The sequence below is a fragment of the Symphalangus syndactylus genome, chromosome 6, assembly GCF_028878055.3.
Source record: "Symphalangus syndactylus isolate Jambi chromosome 6, NHGRI_mSymSyn1-v2.1_pri, whole genome shotgun sequence".
Classification (NCBI taxonomy): Eukaryota; Metazoa; Chordata; class Mammalia; order Primates; family Hylobatidae; genus Symphalangus; species Symphalangus syndactylus.
This window is the reverse complement of record NC_072428.2, coordinates 49,777,646-49,796,625: the sequence shown is the minus strand read 5'-3', so window position 1 is coordinate 49,796,625 and position 18,980 is coordinate 49,777,646. Positions and strand designations below refer to the sequence as shown.

At 42.6% G+C, this 18,980-nt stretch overlaps 1 protein-coding gene across 5 annotated transcripts in view; it reads left to right on the top strand.

The window, feature by feature from the left end:
• The window catches only part of DNHD1 (dynein heavy chain domain 1), an 84,415-nt gene that overhangs the window by 29,191 nt on the left and 36,244 nt on the right, over positions 1–18,980 (top strand). For 3 of the 5 annotated variants that reach the window (XM_063641171.1, XM_063641168.1, XM_063641169.1), the window contains exons 11-18: positions 5,452–5,717; positions 5,808–6,051; positions 9,934–10,091; positions 10,567–11,059; positions 15,245–15,372; positions 15,474–15,672; positions 16,076–16,170; positions 16,758–16,965. In XM_063641171.1, the coding sequence (XP_063497241.1) occupies positions 5,452–5,717; positions 5,808–6,051; positions 9,934–10,091; positions 10,567–11,059; positions 15,245–15,372; positions 15,474–15,672; positions 16,076–16,170; positions 16,758–16,965 (1,791 nt within the window). The remainder of the gene's footprint in view (positions 1–5,451; positions 5,718–5,807; positions 6,052–9,933; positions 10,092–10,566; positions 11,060–15,244; positions 15,373–15,473; positions 15,673–16,075; positions 16,171–16,757; positions 16,966–18,980) is intronic. The other 2 variants (XM_063641170.1, XM_063641172.1) reach the window with 2 other exon arrangements.

Sequence of the window (18,980 nt, the reverse complement as noted above, 5' to 3'; positions counted from 1 at the left end):
ATGTCAAATCCAAAAACCTTAAACTTTAGTATGGCAATATCCTACTAAGATTGGAATAACTTTTTGATATTTGTGGTAAGATAAATCTGTTACACTGAAAAGAGACAAAGGATTGCCTAATTTTAATTATATAATCTCTTGATGTACATTTTGGTTGGGATGGCTGAAATTAGCTTGGAGATATAATGCAAAAATATGAAAACTATGATTTTTTGCGAGGAGACTGCACAGGGAAGGTCTCTTTGGAGTATGAGGTATGAGCAGTAGGACTAGGAAGAGGAAGTATAGAGGGAAGCGGTGTGACTGTGAGTAGATTTATAAATGAGAGAGAAGGAAAGATTTTTTTTCCTTGCTGCTCTGTGAGAAAGCAACCTTGGAGGTATGAGGAGTCGTATAAATATGTTTAACAAGAAGCTTTGCTCTGTGTAGAATGTCTGAGTCACTCATTCAAGGAAACCTATAGTAAAGATCTATATCATTGAAGCCTTTCAAGTTGGATTGATATTTTAAAATTCAACTCCATGTTGACTTATATGTATTATATCAATACATATAAATTTTCAATTGAAGCCCCAAATCCCTTAGAAATGGCAGGTAAATTACATTCGTTTGATTTAGTTGATTTCAAATTTCTTCTTATGGCCAGGCACAGTGGCTCACACCTGTAATCCCAGCACTTTGGGAGGCCAAAGCGGGAGGGTTACTTGAGGCCAGGAGTTTGAGACCAGTGTGAGCAACATAGTGAGACCCTGCCTGTACAAAAAAATTTACAAATCAGCCAGGCATGGTGGTGTGCACCTGTAGTCTCAGCTACTCAGATGGCTGAGGTGGAAGGATTGCTTGATCTCAGGAGTTTGAGGCTGCAGTGAGGCATGATCACACCACTGCATTCCAGCCTGGGTGACAGAGATACCAAATCTAAAAATTTTTAAAAATTTTCTCACTACAAGCAAAGTTCATTTCATTCTTACCTTGGCTATGAAGTTAGTGATTTCTGTTTTGTTTTGTTGGTATGTTCTTTTGCCAAATTCCATTAAAAATAGACTAGCTTTTCTTTCCATTGCTTGGAATCACAATTGACTTTGTATATCACCATATTGCTTGAGCACTCCCATAGGTCCTGGCATCTAGAATCACTGCTCTTCAAGCTTGTCTTATATTTTGGAGCTCACAAAACAGACAATTACTAAATTCAAAGGTAGAGAAGAAGTAACAGCACCCATCTTCACAGAATTTGAAAGTAGAATATCAGGAAGAGAACCCCTGTCTCTCAAATTTCTGCTTATGCTTTTTTTCGTCTCTTCTCTCTGTGCATCTTTCCAGTTCCTCTGCCATGATTCCTGAGACCAGTTATCTCTGCTTCCTTTGGGCTTTCTGCTCCCTTATAACTACTTCTTTCAAATAACTTAAACTTTTTATGACACCAACTCCATCCTTCACTTTATATGATATTTGAGTTTTCCTGTTCGTGAGACTGATTTAGTTCAAATTTCAAGACAAGGAGTATGATTGATTTAGCTTCTCCTGTAGATTGCATGATTTATTCATAAGCTATGGCAAGGGGATGTGTCATGGTGCAAAATAACTGGCTTTTAGCTATAGGCAAGGGCAGATCCTCTTAGAAGGTTGTGTATGATGGGGGAGGTTGCAGTCTTCAGCTATGCTTGTGTTTGGCTATAAATGTCTATTATATGGGCCTGAGTATGGGGGTTGATTTTGGATTAAGTAATCTTAACTCAAAACTATGTACGCACCTATAACTAAAAAATTCATGATGCAGCTAGATTCAGCCACAGTGGACTAAACAAAATAAAACAAAACAAGAAGTCTTGAAGTAGGTGCTTCCAGAGTTTGTTCTGTGGCTCAAAAGTGGTCATCAAGTACCAGGTTCTTTGTATCTTTGCATCACTCTTTCCTGCTTTTAGCTATATTTAAGAGCAGATTCTGTAAGAGAGTTAATGTGTGGTGGAGGAGGCCACAATAAAGTGGTTTTTGTTTTTTTGTTTTTTCATTCTCAGGCTTGTTGCCTCATAGTTGCAAGACAAGCTGCAATGTCAAGCATCCCATTCTCAAGCAAAATCAGGCAGAAAAGGAGAGGCAAGGTTAACAAGAGAGCTCTGTGTCTGACTCTCACTTTTTGCCAGGAAAAGGAATCTTTTCCGGAAACTCCCCATCAGACTCACTTTTACATCTCACCATCAAAATCTGCGTCATGTGTCTACCTCTAGCTGTAAGATAGGCTAGGAAATCAAATGGCTGACGTTCTCAGTGTCTCATGGAAGATAGTTCTATAACCATAGAGGAAGGGAGAAGGGAATAGCTATTGAGTAATCAACCAATATACCTTCAGAGTCCCATTCTTCAGGTAGGCTCTGTCCACCTGGCAAGCAAGAGAATCACCAGCATTCTCTACATCGTCATTTCATACTATACTCTTTCCCTTCTATCCCTCACTTAATCTTAGTTCTGTAAGTAACAATATCTTTAAACCCACCAGCAGTCGTTGTGTTGATGTCTTTCTAGTAATTTTGTTTGTCTGAAGGTCACTTTTTACTAAATTCCTCAGGAAGGGCTTGTAGGGACAAAATTCTGAAGTTCTTCTATGTTGATAATAATTTGTACCTTTTGAAATTTAGTGTTGCTGGATATAAAGTTGATGGTTTATACTTTTTTCCTTTGTGTATCTTAAATATGTTCCTATGTTTTCTTAGGACATTATGAGTTGCTATCAAAAAGCCTTCGATAGTCTAATTTTATTTGCTTTACAAAATCACTTGTTCTTTTTGCCTAGATTTTTTTTCTTTTTTATTGAAATCTAGTTATTTTTGTTAGAATATGTGTTGGTATTGAACATTCTGGGGAAGGATTCTCAGGTATGTTCTTTCAAAATGTGGCTTTATATCTTTTTTTAAATTTCAGAACAATTTTTCTGAATTACGGTTTTTAATATTTGTTCTCTTCCCTTGCTTTTTTTTTTTCCTTCGGAGAATCTTGTTACTGATACATTAGATCTTTATCACCCATCCCCAATATTTTTCCCTTTCTCTTGAAATCTTTAAAATTGTTTTTTATTTCCTTTTTAGTTGTATAATTACCTTTATTTTGCCTTCTATTTTTCTTGAGAAATTATCTGTCGCATTTGTTTACTCTTATGTCCCATTTTAGTTAAATTTCCATTATGAAATTGTTTTTTCTTTAATTTATAATTCTTTCCATAGTTCTGTCACATAACTTCTGAGTTTTTCTAATTCTGATATGTGTCCTCTCATGACTTCTGTCATTTTTCTATTGTCTTTTAGCTTGTTTTGAATAGGCTATAGTTTTGCTCTGGTTTTTGATGTGCTTTCATTGTCTCTAGGGATTTATTCTATGCCTTGCTTTGTTTTTTTCTTGGTATGGGGTTTGATGTTGATACTTTTCTACTGCTCATAGAAAACTGGAAATTTTAGCTTTTCTTAACTTTCAAAAGAAGACTTGGTTCAAAATAGTTCTCTAACCTCTCAGTTTCACTTTCTATTGTTTTTCTGTATTAAAACAAATGATGGCTTACTTTCTGAGGTTTTCTGGTTTCCCTCCCCTACCTTCATCTAGACTTTTCCTTTTTCTCTATTGCTGCTCAATCCTTATTCTACTCCCAGCATTTTCTCCATGACGAGCTGTGTCCCAAAGGGGAGTCCTGACTTTGGTTTCAAGAGTACACAGGGCATAGATTACTTAAGCTTCTATAGACCTTACCTCACCTGTTCTTGGAGGGGGTAAGACCCCCTTCCAGTTTTACTTGCTGTTCTCAAATGGGCCCTCTGCCTCCCAGTAAATGCTTGATGGCTGTTTGGGGGTTTTCTTATTCTTAGGTCCATCTGTTGCTTCATTGTTTCCCTCTGCATCATTCATCACAAATGGCGATGCCATGTGTGTTTTGAGGTTGCAGATGGTTTGACCCCACCTACTTGTATTTTAGGATTTGTGAGGATCCCTTGTCCTCATTTGCTAAAAAATGCCATCCTTGCGTTTTTGGTTTTACTATCTAATTGTTCTGTCGTTTTTACATGGGCATTTGGGGGAGATTTCAAAATGATGCTGCCATTGCCGTCATCTTCTCAGAATCCCTTCTGGCATTTTTTTTAAAGGATCATTCTTTTTCTTACATGGAGCAGAGACTATAAGGTATAGGAGGCAAGGGCCAATGCAGGGAGAAAAGTTAGAAGGCTTTTGCAATAATGCAGTAAGAGATGATGGTGACTTGGGCCAGGGGAGGAGGGCAGGTGGTGGTAAATGTGAGAATTGGTAGATTCTGGATATATTTTTAAAGTAGAGACAACAGGATTTTTAAATGGGGGGATGTGTTGTATGTGAAAAAGAGTCAAAGGTGACTGTAAAGATTTTGACTGGAGAAACTGGAAGAGCAGAGTTTCCATTTACTGAAATTGGAAGACTGCAGTTTTGGCAGGGAGGAATTAGAGTTCATTTTGGCTCTGTTAAATTTGAGGTGCATGTTAGACATCCAGATAGAGAAGTGAAGTAGGCAGTTATTTAAATGGGATTGGAGTTAAGTGAGAGATCTGGGCTACAGATAAATTTGGGAGCAAATATGTGGTACTTACAGCCATAAAGCTGGATGACATTTCCTAGAGAGTGAGTACAGCTGGAGAAGAGAAGAGATCAGCTAGGAGTACTACAGGGTTTGGGTGTGGATAGTATGGCTCTTATTCTGAACATTTTAATTCTTTATTTTGTGCGAAGTTTTAACACAAATACTAAACTTGTCAGTTAACCAGTTCCTAAAGAGTTAATGAGTGGCTAGGTTCAAGAATATTCTTTAAGACAGGTAACTGAGGACTGGCATGTTCAATATTCCTTCCCACCAACTCCTCTGTTCTGCAGATGCCAGAGACTACAAACTACACTTCCCAGACTCGCCTGCAGCTAGGTGTCATATACAATTTAGGATCCACCAGTTAGATCTACAAAAGACTTTGATTCAGAATTGAATTAAGAGGGGGAAAGAGTCAGGGCATATGCCATCCATTCTGTGGATCATAGCAGAGGCAGTGTGTTTTGTAGTTGATGGTGTGACAGTGACATCTCATTTTGCCAGGCAGCACACAGCCCTAGATGCTCAACCTTGAGTGGTTTTGTATTTTAGCTCTCCTATTATTCTGCAACCCATTTAATATTCTTTAATAAGTCCCTCCCTGCTTAGACTAGCTAAATTATGTTATTTGCACATGAACCCTAACTAATAAATCCCCTTCATGGGTCTGGTATTTTACATTTGTGATATAGATGTATGTGTTAACTCACTCATGAGCAGAGAATGGGTGTGTGTGCGTGTGTGTGTGTGCGCGTGTGTGCGTGTGTGTGTGTGTGTGTACACTGAGGGCAAGGAGAAAGGAAGGTTGTTTATGGGCTCTGGAGGGTACTCACGGACAATTATGGCATGTGCTCCACTAGAAGAAGATGAAGAGGAGGACTCAAAAACCGAATTTCTGATGCCCAAGTTCCAGGACCAGCCCAGTGATGCTGTGAGCATCTTCTGTGGCCCGAATGTGGGATTGGTGTGGCCCTGGAAGTCTCACCCAATTGCTGGTATCTTGGAGGTCCGCGGATATCGGCTGCGGGGCCAGTACTTCCCCCGCAATTATAAGCAGCTGGAGGAAGACCTGGACAACAACCCTCAGATCCAGCAGGCACTGAATATACAACAGGTGCTGCTGGAGGTGAGAACAGTGGTTTAAGGGATAGGGCGCTGCCCACCAATTCCCATTATAGCCACCTGCCTCTGCCCTAAACACCTTGTCTGCCCTTAGGGTGTGCTGTGCGAGGTGCAGGAATTCTGCAGGGAACATCATTGGATAACAGGCATTTATGAATTCCTGCAATCCTGGGGGCCTCAGAAGCTGGAAGACATGAGAGGTGGTCCCATCAAGAACTACATGATGCTGGTGAGCCGCCTAAATATTTGGCAGGCCCGTGTCTCCAGTATGCCTATCGAGTTGCTCACAAAAGGCAAGTTGCTGCTACTTAGCTGCCATGATGTACAGGCAGAGATGGGTGAGTACTGCTTCTCTTCCCTCTCCTCCTTCACTTTTCTGTATGTCTGTTCACATGGCCTGCCTTGGTCCTGGAATGTCCTCCAGAGACCTTCGGTGCAGGCCTGTTATTGGACCTATGAAGCCTTCCAAAGCCCGAGGTCCCAGGCCCTTTCCTTTGCCATCAAAGGTATGCTCACTGCAGAGGTCGGCCTCTCTGTTTTGGCTCTGCTCATACCCTGTATTCCTTAGGAATCATGTTCCTGTGCTTCGGCTACTAGGCTCAGTGTCTTTACAGAGATTCTTGGGAATCTAGGGTGCCTTCTCTCTGCATGTAGCTGAGTGAAATTTATACTACAATTTGCATGTGTAAAAAGCTACTCTCTTTAACTGATCTTGTCTTACTCTGTAGTCCTAACTTCTACTGCTAGTGAAAGAATGTAACCTTTCCAATTAAAGAAAGCTCCTTTCATTTAAAGCAGTCACTTTTGGTCTGATTCAATCTATTTGGGGTATCTGGGAAATTGAAAATTTATACTGTAGTTCTGGGTTGTTTTCACTCTCAAATGTCTTTTCCTCCCTTTTCCTTCCCAAGGTGCCACCTGTACTGGGGAAGGCCAGTGGGCTGGCTTCTGAGGTGTAATACATCCTTGCCTGGTCTCTGCCCTCCTGACATTGCTGCTTCTGGTGCTGCTGTGTCCTGGGCTGGTAGAGCTGTGGTGTGTTTTCTTGGACTAATAGGGACCTGGAGTGTCTATCTTTGCTGACCTGTCCTTGTCTTGACATTTGCTGGCATAGCTGATCCTTGGAGTTTTCGTGAATCCTTCATCCATTCTCTGTCTTAGGCTGGCTACCCCCATGGCTTTTGCTTCAGGGTCCCTAGCCCCTCAACACAGGAACTTCATCTAGGCCACTGGCTATCAATTCTCTGCTGTCATCTCTATCCCCTGCCATTTGGGAGTTGTGGGAAACTGGTAAGCATTATATCTGCCCCTCTTTTTACTACAACACATAACAGTATGATTTCTACTCTGCTGTGACTGTTTCACGTTAGCAAGGGACACCCTAAAAGGTGGTCTTTCCCAAAGTTCTATATAGAAAGTGGGGCTCAAGACCATTCTACTATCTATTTTCTCCTCAACCCATCTCAGGTTCCCTCTTCTTGCCACATCTACCCCTACTAAGCCAATGCCCAATTGTTGGTATCCCTGGGTCTCTGAGAAATCTGGTTTATGACCTAGTATTTTATCCTCTTCTCTTTCTCCCTTCCCATGGGAAGGATATCTCATGCTATTGTGTACTAGCTAGTGCCTCAGCCTAGGAGTTCGCCATAGAGAGGCTCACAGTGGGGTAGATTTGGAAGCCAGTGATTTGTTCTTTTAGTAAATATGGAGGTTGTTCTCTTTCCTCACCTAGCCTCAAGGATGGCAATAGCCAATAGTATCTACTTCCTGTGAAGACTAGATTCTACTGGACCCATGGCTTCCTAGGCCTGCTTTCTTTATGAAGGTTAGAAGCCACTGGGGCCTGGAAAGAGTTTGCTTGTATGCCCTGCTTGCTTAGCCTTCCCTGTCTTGGCTCTCAACAGATGAAAGCACATGTATCATTAGGTATCCAATGGGCCACTAAATCTCCCTGCTCTTGTACAGGGGGTTCAGGCGGGCAAGGCAGGAACCGGGAGGACCTTTGATTGTTTTATCTTCTCTCTGGCCCTGTTTTGGTCAGGCTTTACTTCACTGCTGCTGAGAAAGCTCATTGTTGTTCTAGTTTGTTAACTTCTTGATCCTCAATCCAGGACCAACTAGCCTCTTTAAGAGGAGCAGGTGGAGAGAAATAAGCACTGGATTTAGAACCCTGTCTCCGTTTTTTCACTTGCTTTGTAACTTCAGATTACTGTGTTTTAGTTTCTTTATTTGTAAGCTAGGCATGATAACACAGTCACTCACAGGGTTATAGTAAGGATGATTAAGTGAGATATTATTTGCAATACTCTTAGCATTGAGTGTGGCATGCAGTAAGTGCTTAATATTTTTTTTCATTTCACCTTATCCCCTTGTGTCTACTTTCATCCTTCTTGCTGATCTAATTTTATCTAACCCTCTAACTTAACTCTGTTGTTTCTCTTCTTCCTGAACAACGAATGGCGTAATTATACACTCTGACGAATTAGCTTCACCAGAAACTTGGGGTCACCCTTTACTCCTCCCTCTCCTTGACCTTACTACATCCAACCTGTTACCAAATCCTTGTCATTCTTCTGCCCCCTAAGTATCTCTTAAATCTGTTTTCATCCATCTCCAGCTTCTAATCCCAAGGAGTCCTGGTATTTTATCAGTGCATTGCTCCTTTATACCATACGGTGTCACTGTTGAGCTCCCATCTGCCTTCATCTGCCTGTTGCTACTGGTCCAAAAGCAGCACCATAAAAAAGCAAACAAACAAAAAAATGTGGCAGCATTGCAATGGCCTAGTTACTGTTATGTTCCACAGGGACAGTGTGAAAAAGGATGAGTTTAGATCTTCATGTTCTGTTTGATATAGGTTGTCTCTCAATAGGCTTCCTCTCAGCAGGTTTTCTTAATCTCAGGTCTTAGTACCCTGTCGTCTTGGTTACTTCCTCCAAGTCTCTGAAAGTGACATACCCAGTATGTTTCAATTATCTGTCCCCCAAACTCACTGTTTTACTTTCTAGTTGCAGAGATGCTAATAGAGGATCGGCCAGTTTACTTCGCACATAACATAAAATATATTTTTAAATACTTTTTATAAACATATATTTTTATGTTTACATTTATATTTATAATATAAACATATTTATATTTAAAATATAATGAAGTGGAGCCATGCTGCCTGAGTTTGAATCCTTGCTCTGCCACTGTGTGATGTTGATCAAGTGACATAACCTCTCTGAGCTTCAGTTTGCTTATCTGTAAAATAATAGTATTTACTTCAAAGGGAATTTGTAAGGATAAAATATAATTAAAGTACTTGAAATAGTGTCTGGTATGTAGAAAGCACTCTATACTCTATTTGGTGTACCATATTTCTATATTGTATTTTTCCCATTCTGTGCATATTTTAACATCTCTGAACTTTAAAGGTGTCTCATGATTGAAGACATGTTAGAGTTTAGATGGCATCAGTTTTTTCTTTGTTAGTGGTATATAAAATAATGGTGCTTCTTACAACGAGATCTTAGATTTTATGAGGTATCATATGGGTGTTATCCCTGCCCTCTGAGATAATAAAGTTGTTCATACTGCCAAAGGCAGCTTCCAGGATTACTTTCTAGCCCCTATCCACCTGAGACCTTCTTTAATCCTTAAAAACAAAAGGCAGATCATACTACTTTCTTGGTCCCCCTTCTTCTAGAGCAAGGGCAGTAAGACTCCAAAACCAGAATACTTTTATCTCTGCTAGGGTACTCTGCTATTCACAAATGTGTCATTTCCATACCCTTGCACACACTGTTTCATCTTTTTGGAGGATTAACTACTCAACACATCCAACTCCAATGTTCCCGTCTCTGAAGGGGCCTTGCCCAGCCTTCTCAGGACACCCCCTGGCACCCCCACCTCTTAGCTATACTGGCTGAAGGCTCCCAGGCACTCACAGTGGATTTATCACAATGATTTGTGATTGCTCATTTATATGTCTGTCTCTGCCTCATATTATGAGCTTTTCAGGGTGGGGAAACTTTCCATCTCATTCATTTGCTCTTGTCTACCAGTATAGAGAACAGTCCCCCGTGCATAGCAGCTGACTGGACATTGAGTAGGGATTCAACAAGCATTAAATGAGATAATTCATGGTCTGACCTGCCATTCAGCCTACTCCCACTCTGGACCACAGCGCACCCCTTCTTTTTTATGCATCCCCTCACACTTTACTCTCCTGTCTCCAGAATCCAAGCTGGACAGCATAAGGAAGGACATTCTTGCACAGGTGCAAAATGAGTGCTGGAGTCTCAGTCAACAACTCATGACAGAGCTCACAGATTTCATGCATATCTTCCGAACCATCAACTCAGATATTCACACCATTGCACAGTGCACCCAGAAGGTGGGCTCTCCCCATCCATCCTTCCCAGTTTATTCAGGGCCCATCCTGCTCAAAAGCTCAGCACACTCTCTTCAGGTCTCTGCTGAGCTCCCAGCAGGGCTTGATGCTCTTAAACTGTGCTCACCTAAGGGATCTACCCTTGCTAATTCTTATCCTGTCCATGTGGCCCTCAGGTTCCTCATGTCACAGGGAGGCCCTGATGTGATGAGAGAGTTGTGCTCTCTGTGACAGTCAGATAGAAAATTGTTGCCTTGTCATCAAGGTAATGGGGTGGTGGGTGAGAAGTGGACCCTTCACCAGAGAGATCTGGGTCAGAGAGGGATTTGATCCCAGATTGCCCCTGATTCCAGTTGATTACAAGGCTGCAACTGGGTCTGGAGACTTCACTCCAAAAGGTGGGAGTTCCCCTTGGGGATGAGACCAAAGAGGTACGTAGGGTTGTAGGGCTGCTGGTCTCATGCTGTAGTTCCTGCAGTTGAATGAAGCCAATGAACAGTACGTCGAGCTGGAGGAGCGAATGGAATACATACGGGCACTCCATGAACTCATCCGCAACCACTTTAGCCTCTTTAGTGCTGAGAATGAAGCACTGGACATCTCGGTGAGAAGGCAATTCGGGGAGTCACCCATCCCTCCCCACCCTCCTCCCCCACAACCACATCTACTCCACTGCCCTCTGCTTGCCCCACAGCTTCTGGATATGTGGGAGGCATTTCAGTTTGAGAAAAGCCAGGCTTCAGAGTTCCTGCTCAGCAAGCGACATGACATTATGCCCAAGCTGCAGCAGCTGATGGCAGCAGCATTGGCAGAGCTGGAAGGCCTGCTTGCAAAGGCCCTCTCCGGTCCCTTTATGGACCCCACACAAGATCAGAGGAGTACTGAGCACCAGCTCGTCTCCCTAGAGCGTCAGTTCCAGAACACAGTCAGCGACCTCAGTGAACTGCACCACGCCTATGTCATCTTCACTGGTACTGAGGATCCCCACACCCTCCATTATCACTCTGTGATAGACCCTTCAACTGAAATAAGAGTTGGAACTCAGGGTTCTGTGTCCTGTATGACCCCAAGCAAGCCTTGGGAATCACATACCTTCATTGGTGTCTTTTATAAATGAAAATTTCAGGACAAAAACATCATATATTGACCATGGCAGGTGTTGTGCTTAGGGTGGGGGTATGGGGACTCACAGTCTGATAAGGAAGGCAAACAAGTGAATGTTCCATAAGAATATGATGGGGTCAGGGGCTAAAAGCATGTGCAGGAGAAATGTAAGGGTGCCCTCCTTATAGAACTTAGCCTTTTTTGTAGCCCTGTTCAACACAGTCCTATACCAGGCAGCAGGCCACAAATAAGAATAGGTCTTGATGCTCTAGCAGATCACTTCCTCCAGCCAGTGTGGTATAGAGAGGAGGCTACTGAGGGCCTCACTAATACACAGGAGGAGACCAGGACAGAACTATTGGTCTCAACTCTTCCATACTGTAGTGCAGGTAAGCTGGTTCCCTTCTGTTCTTAAAGAACTCTGTGGGCTCTGGAAGGAATATAAGAGCCATTACCAAACAATTGAGACAGGATTTCAGGCTAGAGTGCAGTGTCATGATCACAGCTCATTGCAGCCTCACCCTCCTAGGCTCAAGCAATCCTCCCACCTCAGCCTCCTGAGTAGCTGGGACTACAGGTGTGTGCCACCATGCCTGGCTAATTTTTGTATTTTTTGTAGAGATGAGGACTCACTTTGTTGCTCAGGCTGGTCTTGAACTCCTGGACTCAGGCAGTCCTTCTGCCACAGCCTCCCAAAGCACTGGGATTACAGGTGTAAGCCACTGCGCCTGGCCTTCCTTCCAGAATTCTTATATGTATGTTGGATGTACTGAATCTCTCTCATTCATTTTTTTAATCTTATCATCACTCATTCCTTTATTCTTTTTCTCTGAGTTCTGGAAAAATGTTGTGAGCTTGTTTTATAAGCTTCCATTTCCTATGGTATCACTTTGTATTTCTATTGCATTTTAAAACACACATTTTGCATGTGTATGCATGCTTATGTACACATGTATATGCATGTAACTGTATGTTTATGTGTACATACATGTGCACACATTTGCTATCTCTATCTGCTGAAGAGGACATGAAGCAAAGAAACCCCAGTAGCAAGAAGCCACATTATGCTCAGGTCTTAGTTTCTAATACCATTCTCCATTAAAAGGAACCAGAGCTCCTTAGAGAAATGGATGATTCCAGGGCTGTGGCAGGGTAGGTACAAGATGAACTTAAAGTGTCTTTTTATACCAGAAAGTAAGAAAGTATTAAAGTGTTTTAAAAAGTGATGGGAGCATATCACAAGGATTCAGAAGGGATACCAACTGGCTAAATCTGGAACAATTTGATCACCAAAGTAAGTACAATAATAAATTATAAGCTATTGAAGTAAAGGCATTTATTATCCATAGTAATAATAAATAGATAAATCAATGAGAGAGAAATGAGGACTCATGCTTACAGTAAAATGCCAGGAGCTGACTGGTAAATGTGGAAGGAAGACTGGAGTGGGAAAATTATTATTTTGCAACCATCATGGTAATTACCAGATCAGATAAGGATCAACGGATGCCAAATCTAGGGCAAATTTGATGAGGAACAGAATATTTGCACTATCTCAGAGAGTTTCTCCCAGAGATCACTTATTTGTTGAAAAAAAAAAAAAAAAGAAAGAAAAAGAAACAACAATTAGTGGAGAAATCAGACAATAATTTGACCAGGTGATTAAAAATTAACATCACCAATGAAGGACATAGGGACATCATGTGCCTTCAGATGTGATACTGGAGAAGGATACAATATCACTTACGTAGTCCAGCTGAGTATCATTTTTAAAATTCATAAAAACACAACATGAGGAACTTTCTATGAACAAAAAAATGGCAAAAGGGGACTGTATACTTCAAAGATGTCTGTTACAAAAGAAAGAAAGGCTATGGAAATGTTCCAGATTAAAAGAAGCTAAGAGACATGACAAATGCAGTACTTCACCCTGGACCAGATGCTATAATTGAGGCAAAAAAAAAAGCTATCTAGGACATTATTAGGTCAACTGACAAAATTGAAATATGGACAGTAGATTAAAATATTGTATCAATATAATATATGAAATTTGGAATCGCACTGTGGTTATATTAAAGCATATCCCTATTCTTAGGAAATGCATACTTAAGTATTTATGTAACTTGCCCTTAAATAGTTCAGAAAAAAAAATTGTGTGTGTGTATGTGCATACACATGCCCATGCACAGAGCATGTGAATGCAAATGATAAAGCAAATGGGTAAAATGTCAACAAAAGGCAAAGATAAACAGTATAGATATATATCTATACCTATGGAAGATAGAAGGTACACAATTTTTTTTTTTACTACTTTTTCCTACAACTTTAAAGATTGGAACTCATTTTCATATAAAAAGTTTTAAAATGCATGGAAATTATCAAGTAGATACCACAAAATGTCCATCAAAGGACATTTGCTCTTAATCCCCAGTTTGTCTTTATCTTTTCATGTGTTTGGAGATATCATCTGTGCTCTTTCTTACAGACGAAGTTGTTTATTTGTCCAATATTTGATGTTGAAACAACTGCTGTCAAAGATTATATGGGACTCTAGCAATATCTTTGAGTTTAGACAAAGACTGGAAGAGTTTAGATTTACTGTCATTTTACTTTTTGTCAGATCAGAGCTTTGATAGCCTAGTGATTCCAGGTTTTTAATATTCTGAGATCTCCAAAATAGATGATGTGCACATGTGTAAGACGCATGAGGTCCAGCACTTGGGTGTGACTCTATCACTTTTTGTTCCACTGAAGAAAGTAAACTGGAGTTCAAGTTAATGAGATATCTGTTGTCTTTTAAGTAAATTGCAAACCTCGATACTATAATTATTGTTAATTATAAATTCCTATTGACACTTATCTCACAACTGACTATAAGTAATTGATTAAGAACTAATGTAGTACCCTGTGAGATGAAGGGGTGGAGGATAATGGCCAGAGGTAAACATGACAGGTCCTCTATGTGGGCCAGATCTTTTTTTATATTCATCTTGCTGAACTTTCTCTTGGGCTGACAGTTCATTCACTCGTTCATTCATTCATTCATTCATTCAACACATATTTGTTGAGAGACTGCTGTGTACACTAGGCTTGAGGTACATCAGTGAACAAATGACAAAACGCTTTTCTTAATGGACCCAAACTTCTAGTTGGGAGAGAAAGACAATAAACAATGATGATAACCAAATTCTGTAGTATATAAGAAAGTGGTAAGTGATAGAGAAAAAAAAAATAGAACAGGGTAAGAGGGGTTGAGAATGCCAGGAAGGGTAGCTAGGAATTTTTAACCAGATAGCCTGCATAGGCCTCATTAAGAAGGTGCTGTTTGGCTGGGCGTGGTGGCTCATGCCTATAATCCCAGCACTTTGGGAGGCCGAGGTGGGCGGATCACGAGGTCAGGAGTTCGAGACCAGCCTGGCCAACATAGTGAAACCCTGTCTCTAAATTAGCCAGACATGGTGGCGTGCACCTGTATTCCCAGCTACTCGGGAGGCTGAGGCAGGAGAATCGCTTGAACCTGGGAGGCGGAGGTTGCCATGAGCCGAGGTCACGCCACTGCACACCAGCCCGGGTAACAGTGCAAGACTCTGTCTCAAAAAATAAAAATAAAAAAAGATGCTGTTTGTTTGAACAAGGACTTGAAGTTGGTGAGGGCATGAGCCATGTGATTGTCTGAAGGAAGAGTGTTCCAGAAAGAATAAACTGCCAGTCAAAGGCCCTTAGCAGGAGGGTGCATGTCTGGTGCATCTCAGCCATAGTAAAGAGTCCAGTGTCATTAGAATGGAGTGAATGAGATGGAGACTAATAAAAGAGGAACTCTTCCCTTTCACTGCCATCACATTTTCCCAGATGGTCTTTCCTTGGAGTAACTGTTCCTTGGATTAACCCCACCTCCACTGTTGAGCCAAACAACTTGGAACTCCACTTCCCCCACCCCCAACCATCACTTTCTGGACCCTACCTTCTGTCATTATGGGCTCTTGACTGATCATTCCACCCCCCCCTCCCAACACTGCAAGTAGCCCAGGTCTCAAGTCAGCCCTCCCCCACAGAGGTTGAGACTCCTGTGCCCTTGCCAATCTGTGGGACACATCCTATTGTGCAGCAGCAGCGCATATGGCACCTGTACCGAGTCATCTCTGAAACCATCAGCGAGTGGAAGTGCATGGCTTTTGCCAAGGTGCTGACACCCTTCCTTGGAGCTCTTGCCTGGGAGTGAAGGACTACAGTGGTGGGGGAGGGGAAGAGTCTCAAGCTGACAGTGAGCCCTTCTCCCTGTAGTTCAGCCTAGCTATGGCCCAGGAGAAGACAGAGGGCTGGCTGACAGAGGCAGCACAGATGAGCACAACCCTGGGGCTGCACAGCCCCGTGCTGCAGCACTGCATGCGCATCCTGGGGGAGTTTCGCAGCTACCTGCCCCTGCTCACTAAGCTGGGCAGCCTCCACTCACAGAGCCTCAACTGCCAGTGTCTCCTGCGTGGTATGTTTGGTTAATGTCAGAGGAGGGGGAAAGGGAAATATTTGGGGTTAGAGCGATGCAACAACTCAGTTTCCTGCTGCTCCTGCTGGAAACACCTTTCCTCCCCAAGTTTCTCGCTAGCTTTCCCACATGTTTCAATCTCTTTTCCTTAGCTGGGACAAAAATTTTTAACTTCCCTTACTACCTCCTCTCTGCTGATGGTGGCTGGGCTTGGGCTGGGGCCTTAGCTCTGGGCTCTGAGTTGTGCTCTAGACCTTGGGTTCTAAGCTGTTGGCTCTGTGTTGTGCTCTGAGATCTGCTATCTGGGGTCTGAGCTGGGCTGGGCTGGGCTCTGGGATATGGGATATGGGCTGGACTCTGCCACATACTGAGTGTTGCTCTGACTTGTTTTCTCTACCTCCAGCCCTTGGGCTGGGCAGTCTCCAAACTATAGAACTTCTAACGCTGGGCCAGCTGCTTACTTATCCACTGCTGGAGTTTGCAGATCGAATCAACCAGGTGGGGCCCTCAGTACAGGGGCGAGGGAGGTGGTCCAAAGCCAGGACCTGTAATAAAGCCAGTCAAGGCCCAGCAGTCCCTTTAGACAAGAGGGTGGTGGGTGTTTGGCATGTGATTTAATGTGGGGTTGAGACTGCTAACCTGCCTGAAGGGCAGGAACAGTTTCTTTAAGTCTCCAGTTGGGGATCTCTTGGGTGATTCCAGACTCCCAGTGACTGAGAGTATGTCCCTGATGGGGGAAGGAAGTGGGTGGCAGCCCTGAAGTTGTGGGCACACAGAATGGCAGGTGTCCCCCAACACCTGTCTTGTCCCCAGAGGGCGTGAGCTGACTGAGGTATTTGCTCAGTTGGAGCCTTGCAAAAGTGGGTGGGGGTTCCAAGGCAGTGGCCCCGGGACAAGGTAGTTAGATGCTGCCAATAGCCTATCTTTGAAGCCTGATGGTCCCACTCTCCCTTCATCTCTGAGACCTCCACTCTCCTGAGCCCTGGCCCTTGAGTTCTGCCTCAGATCCAATTCCCAAGTCCCAGCTCCAAGCCTGTCCCCTAAGCAGTTACCCAATCCTGGTTCCTGAGATCCAGCTGTTCCAGGTCTGGCAGAATGAAAATGAACGAATTCATGCCCAAGAGACTATACGGCGGTTGCAGCGGTACTGGGAAGCACGCCAGCTGCGCCTGCTCAACTTCATCCTGCATGTACCCTACGAGCCCCCAGCCTCAGAGCGCTCCAAGAGACAGGTGCTCCACAGACCCCAATGGGAGGTAGTGGACAAAGATAGTGGCACCTTCATCCTCTCAGGTGAGACCCAGTCCTTGTGACCTAGTGAAAGCCCCCTGCTGGGGGCCATTTTCATCCACCATATCCATCAAGCCCTGCCAGATCTGATTCTCTAGCCAGGGCCCCATCCTTACTAGACAGCCTGAGACATTAGTCTGTTCTGAGACAGTGTCTTCCATGTAGCCCCCCTACTGTCTTAATCTCCTTGGGATCCCCTTCCCCTCACCCATCTCTACTCAATGCCTGGGTCCTTCAGCAAAGGTCCTCCCCTTTCTGGGTACATTCAGAAATTCCTCATAGTCAGTTGTCTACACCTTTCAATGCTCTGTCCTCTAGATTGCACTCTGCTGTCTGATTTTATGCCTTATTCATTAATCCATTTCTTTATTCTCTCCCTCATCAAACCTGCATCCTCTGTGCTAAACACAGGAGACCTTGAGACTTACAGACAGTATCCCTGTCCCTCAGAAATTTCTGAGTCCAGTGAGAGACAGACAATACTATAGGGATAAACACAAGGGAGCACCTTACTGAGGGCAGTAGAATCTCAGAGAGAGGACCAGCTCAAAGAACCAGAGAGAGAATCAGAGAAGTCTTCTTTAGGCAGAGGCCTTATGCTGACTTTTTGAAGGAGTAAGAGTTTGCCAAACTTGCCAGGTGAGAAGGGCAGACCAGACAAAGGGAACAGTATTTACATAAGCATCCAAGATGATATAGCTAGGGCATTGCCAATAGAGGAGAATTTTCTTATTCAACACAACTGGAACCCAGTTGGTGAACCCAAAAAACTAATGATGCATACATAGTAAGATTTTTATTTTAGCTTAAAATATATACCTGTACATTTATTTACTAACGTTTTAACCTAATGACAAGAGCTTTTGTTTGATTTGATAGTTCCTCACTGCCTTTCTTGCATTAATGCATTGTCTACTATTTCTGCTTTCACTTTCTGTAAAGTTGGGCAGCAACATGAAGACACTTTTAAAGTCCCTATGAAGGGAAGGACCTTAGCTGCAGAAGCTGGGCACTGTGTGGAGAGAGGGAGGTGGGGAGAGGACTTCCAAGGAGATTAAGACAGTATGGGAGTTACATAGAAGACACTGTCTCAGAGTCCAGAACTTTTCCAGGTTTTTATTGTAAGTTCCCAATTTATAAAAATTGACTTGCCTATACCTAATAGCATGTGTTTAATCAGTTTGCCTTTTCTGAAGCTTTCTGTGGTTTCCATAGAAACAGCAACTTTCCCCCCACCAATGTGTCAGTGGTTGTTACAATATTAGATTCAACTCTTTACTTAAAATCACAACATAACTCACATAAATAGATTTGCAAACACACTCTTATTCTTAGTGTGCACACACTTTAACTACTGGAAGCAAAAATGTTTGAGTCTTCTAAAGAATAGCTTGAAATCTGTGAGTTTCAGTTCAGTTAGGGCTTTAGTCAGTATATTTGATGGTAAGAATGGGGAGCATGCAATAAAAGAGCTTCTGTTTCTCTGTGGCTGGATCCCAAAGAATAGTGGAGGAGGGGATGGAGCAGATGGAACTGGAGAGGATCAGATCATGCAAAGTCTTGTGGGCCACATTAATAATTTACTCAATAACATGAAAACAATAGAAAGTCACTGCATGTTTTTTGTGGGTAGTAACATAATTGGATTTTAGTTTAACAATATCATTCTGGTTTCAATATGGAGAATGGATTGAAGGGAGGCAAGGAATGGAAATTGAAAGATCAGTTAAGGGATGACTGGTATAACCCAAGTGAAAAAGAATAGTGGTCTAGACAAGGATAGTAGCAATGGGGAAAGAAAAGTGGGTGGACTCAAGCTATGTAGACGTCAACTAGGCAAGATGTGTAACTGGTTCAACTTCTGCATGGAGGAGAATGTAGGTCCTTTCCATTCTAATATAGATGTTCCTTATTACCCAAATTCTTTATCCTTATCACCTCTTTATATCCAGTATTTGGTTAGGGGTGCCTTTTCCAGCCATTTGCAGGATATTGATAAATGGCACCCAGCCCCCTTG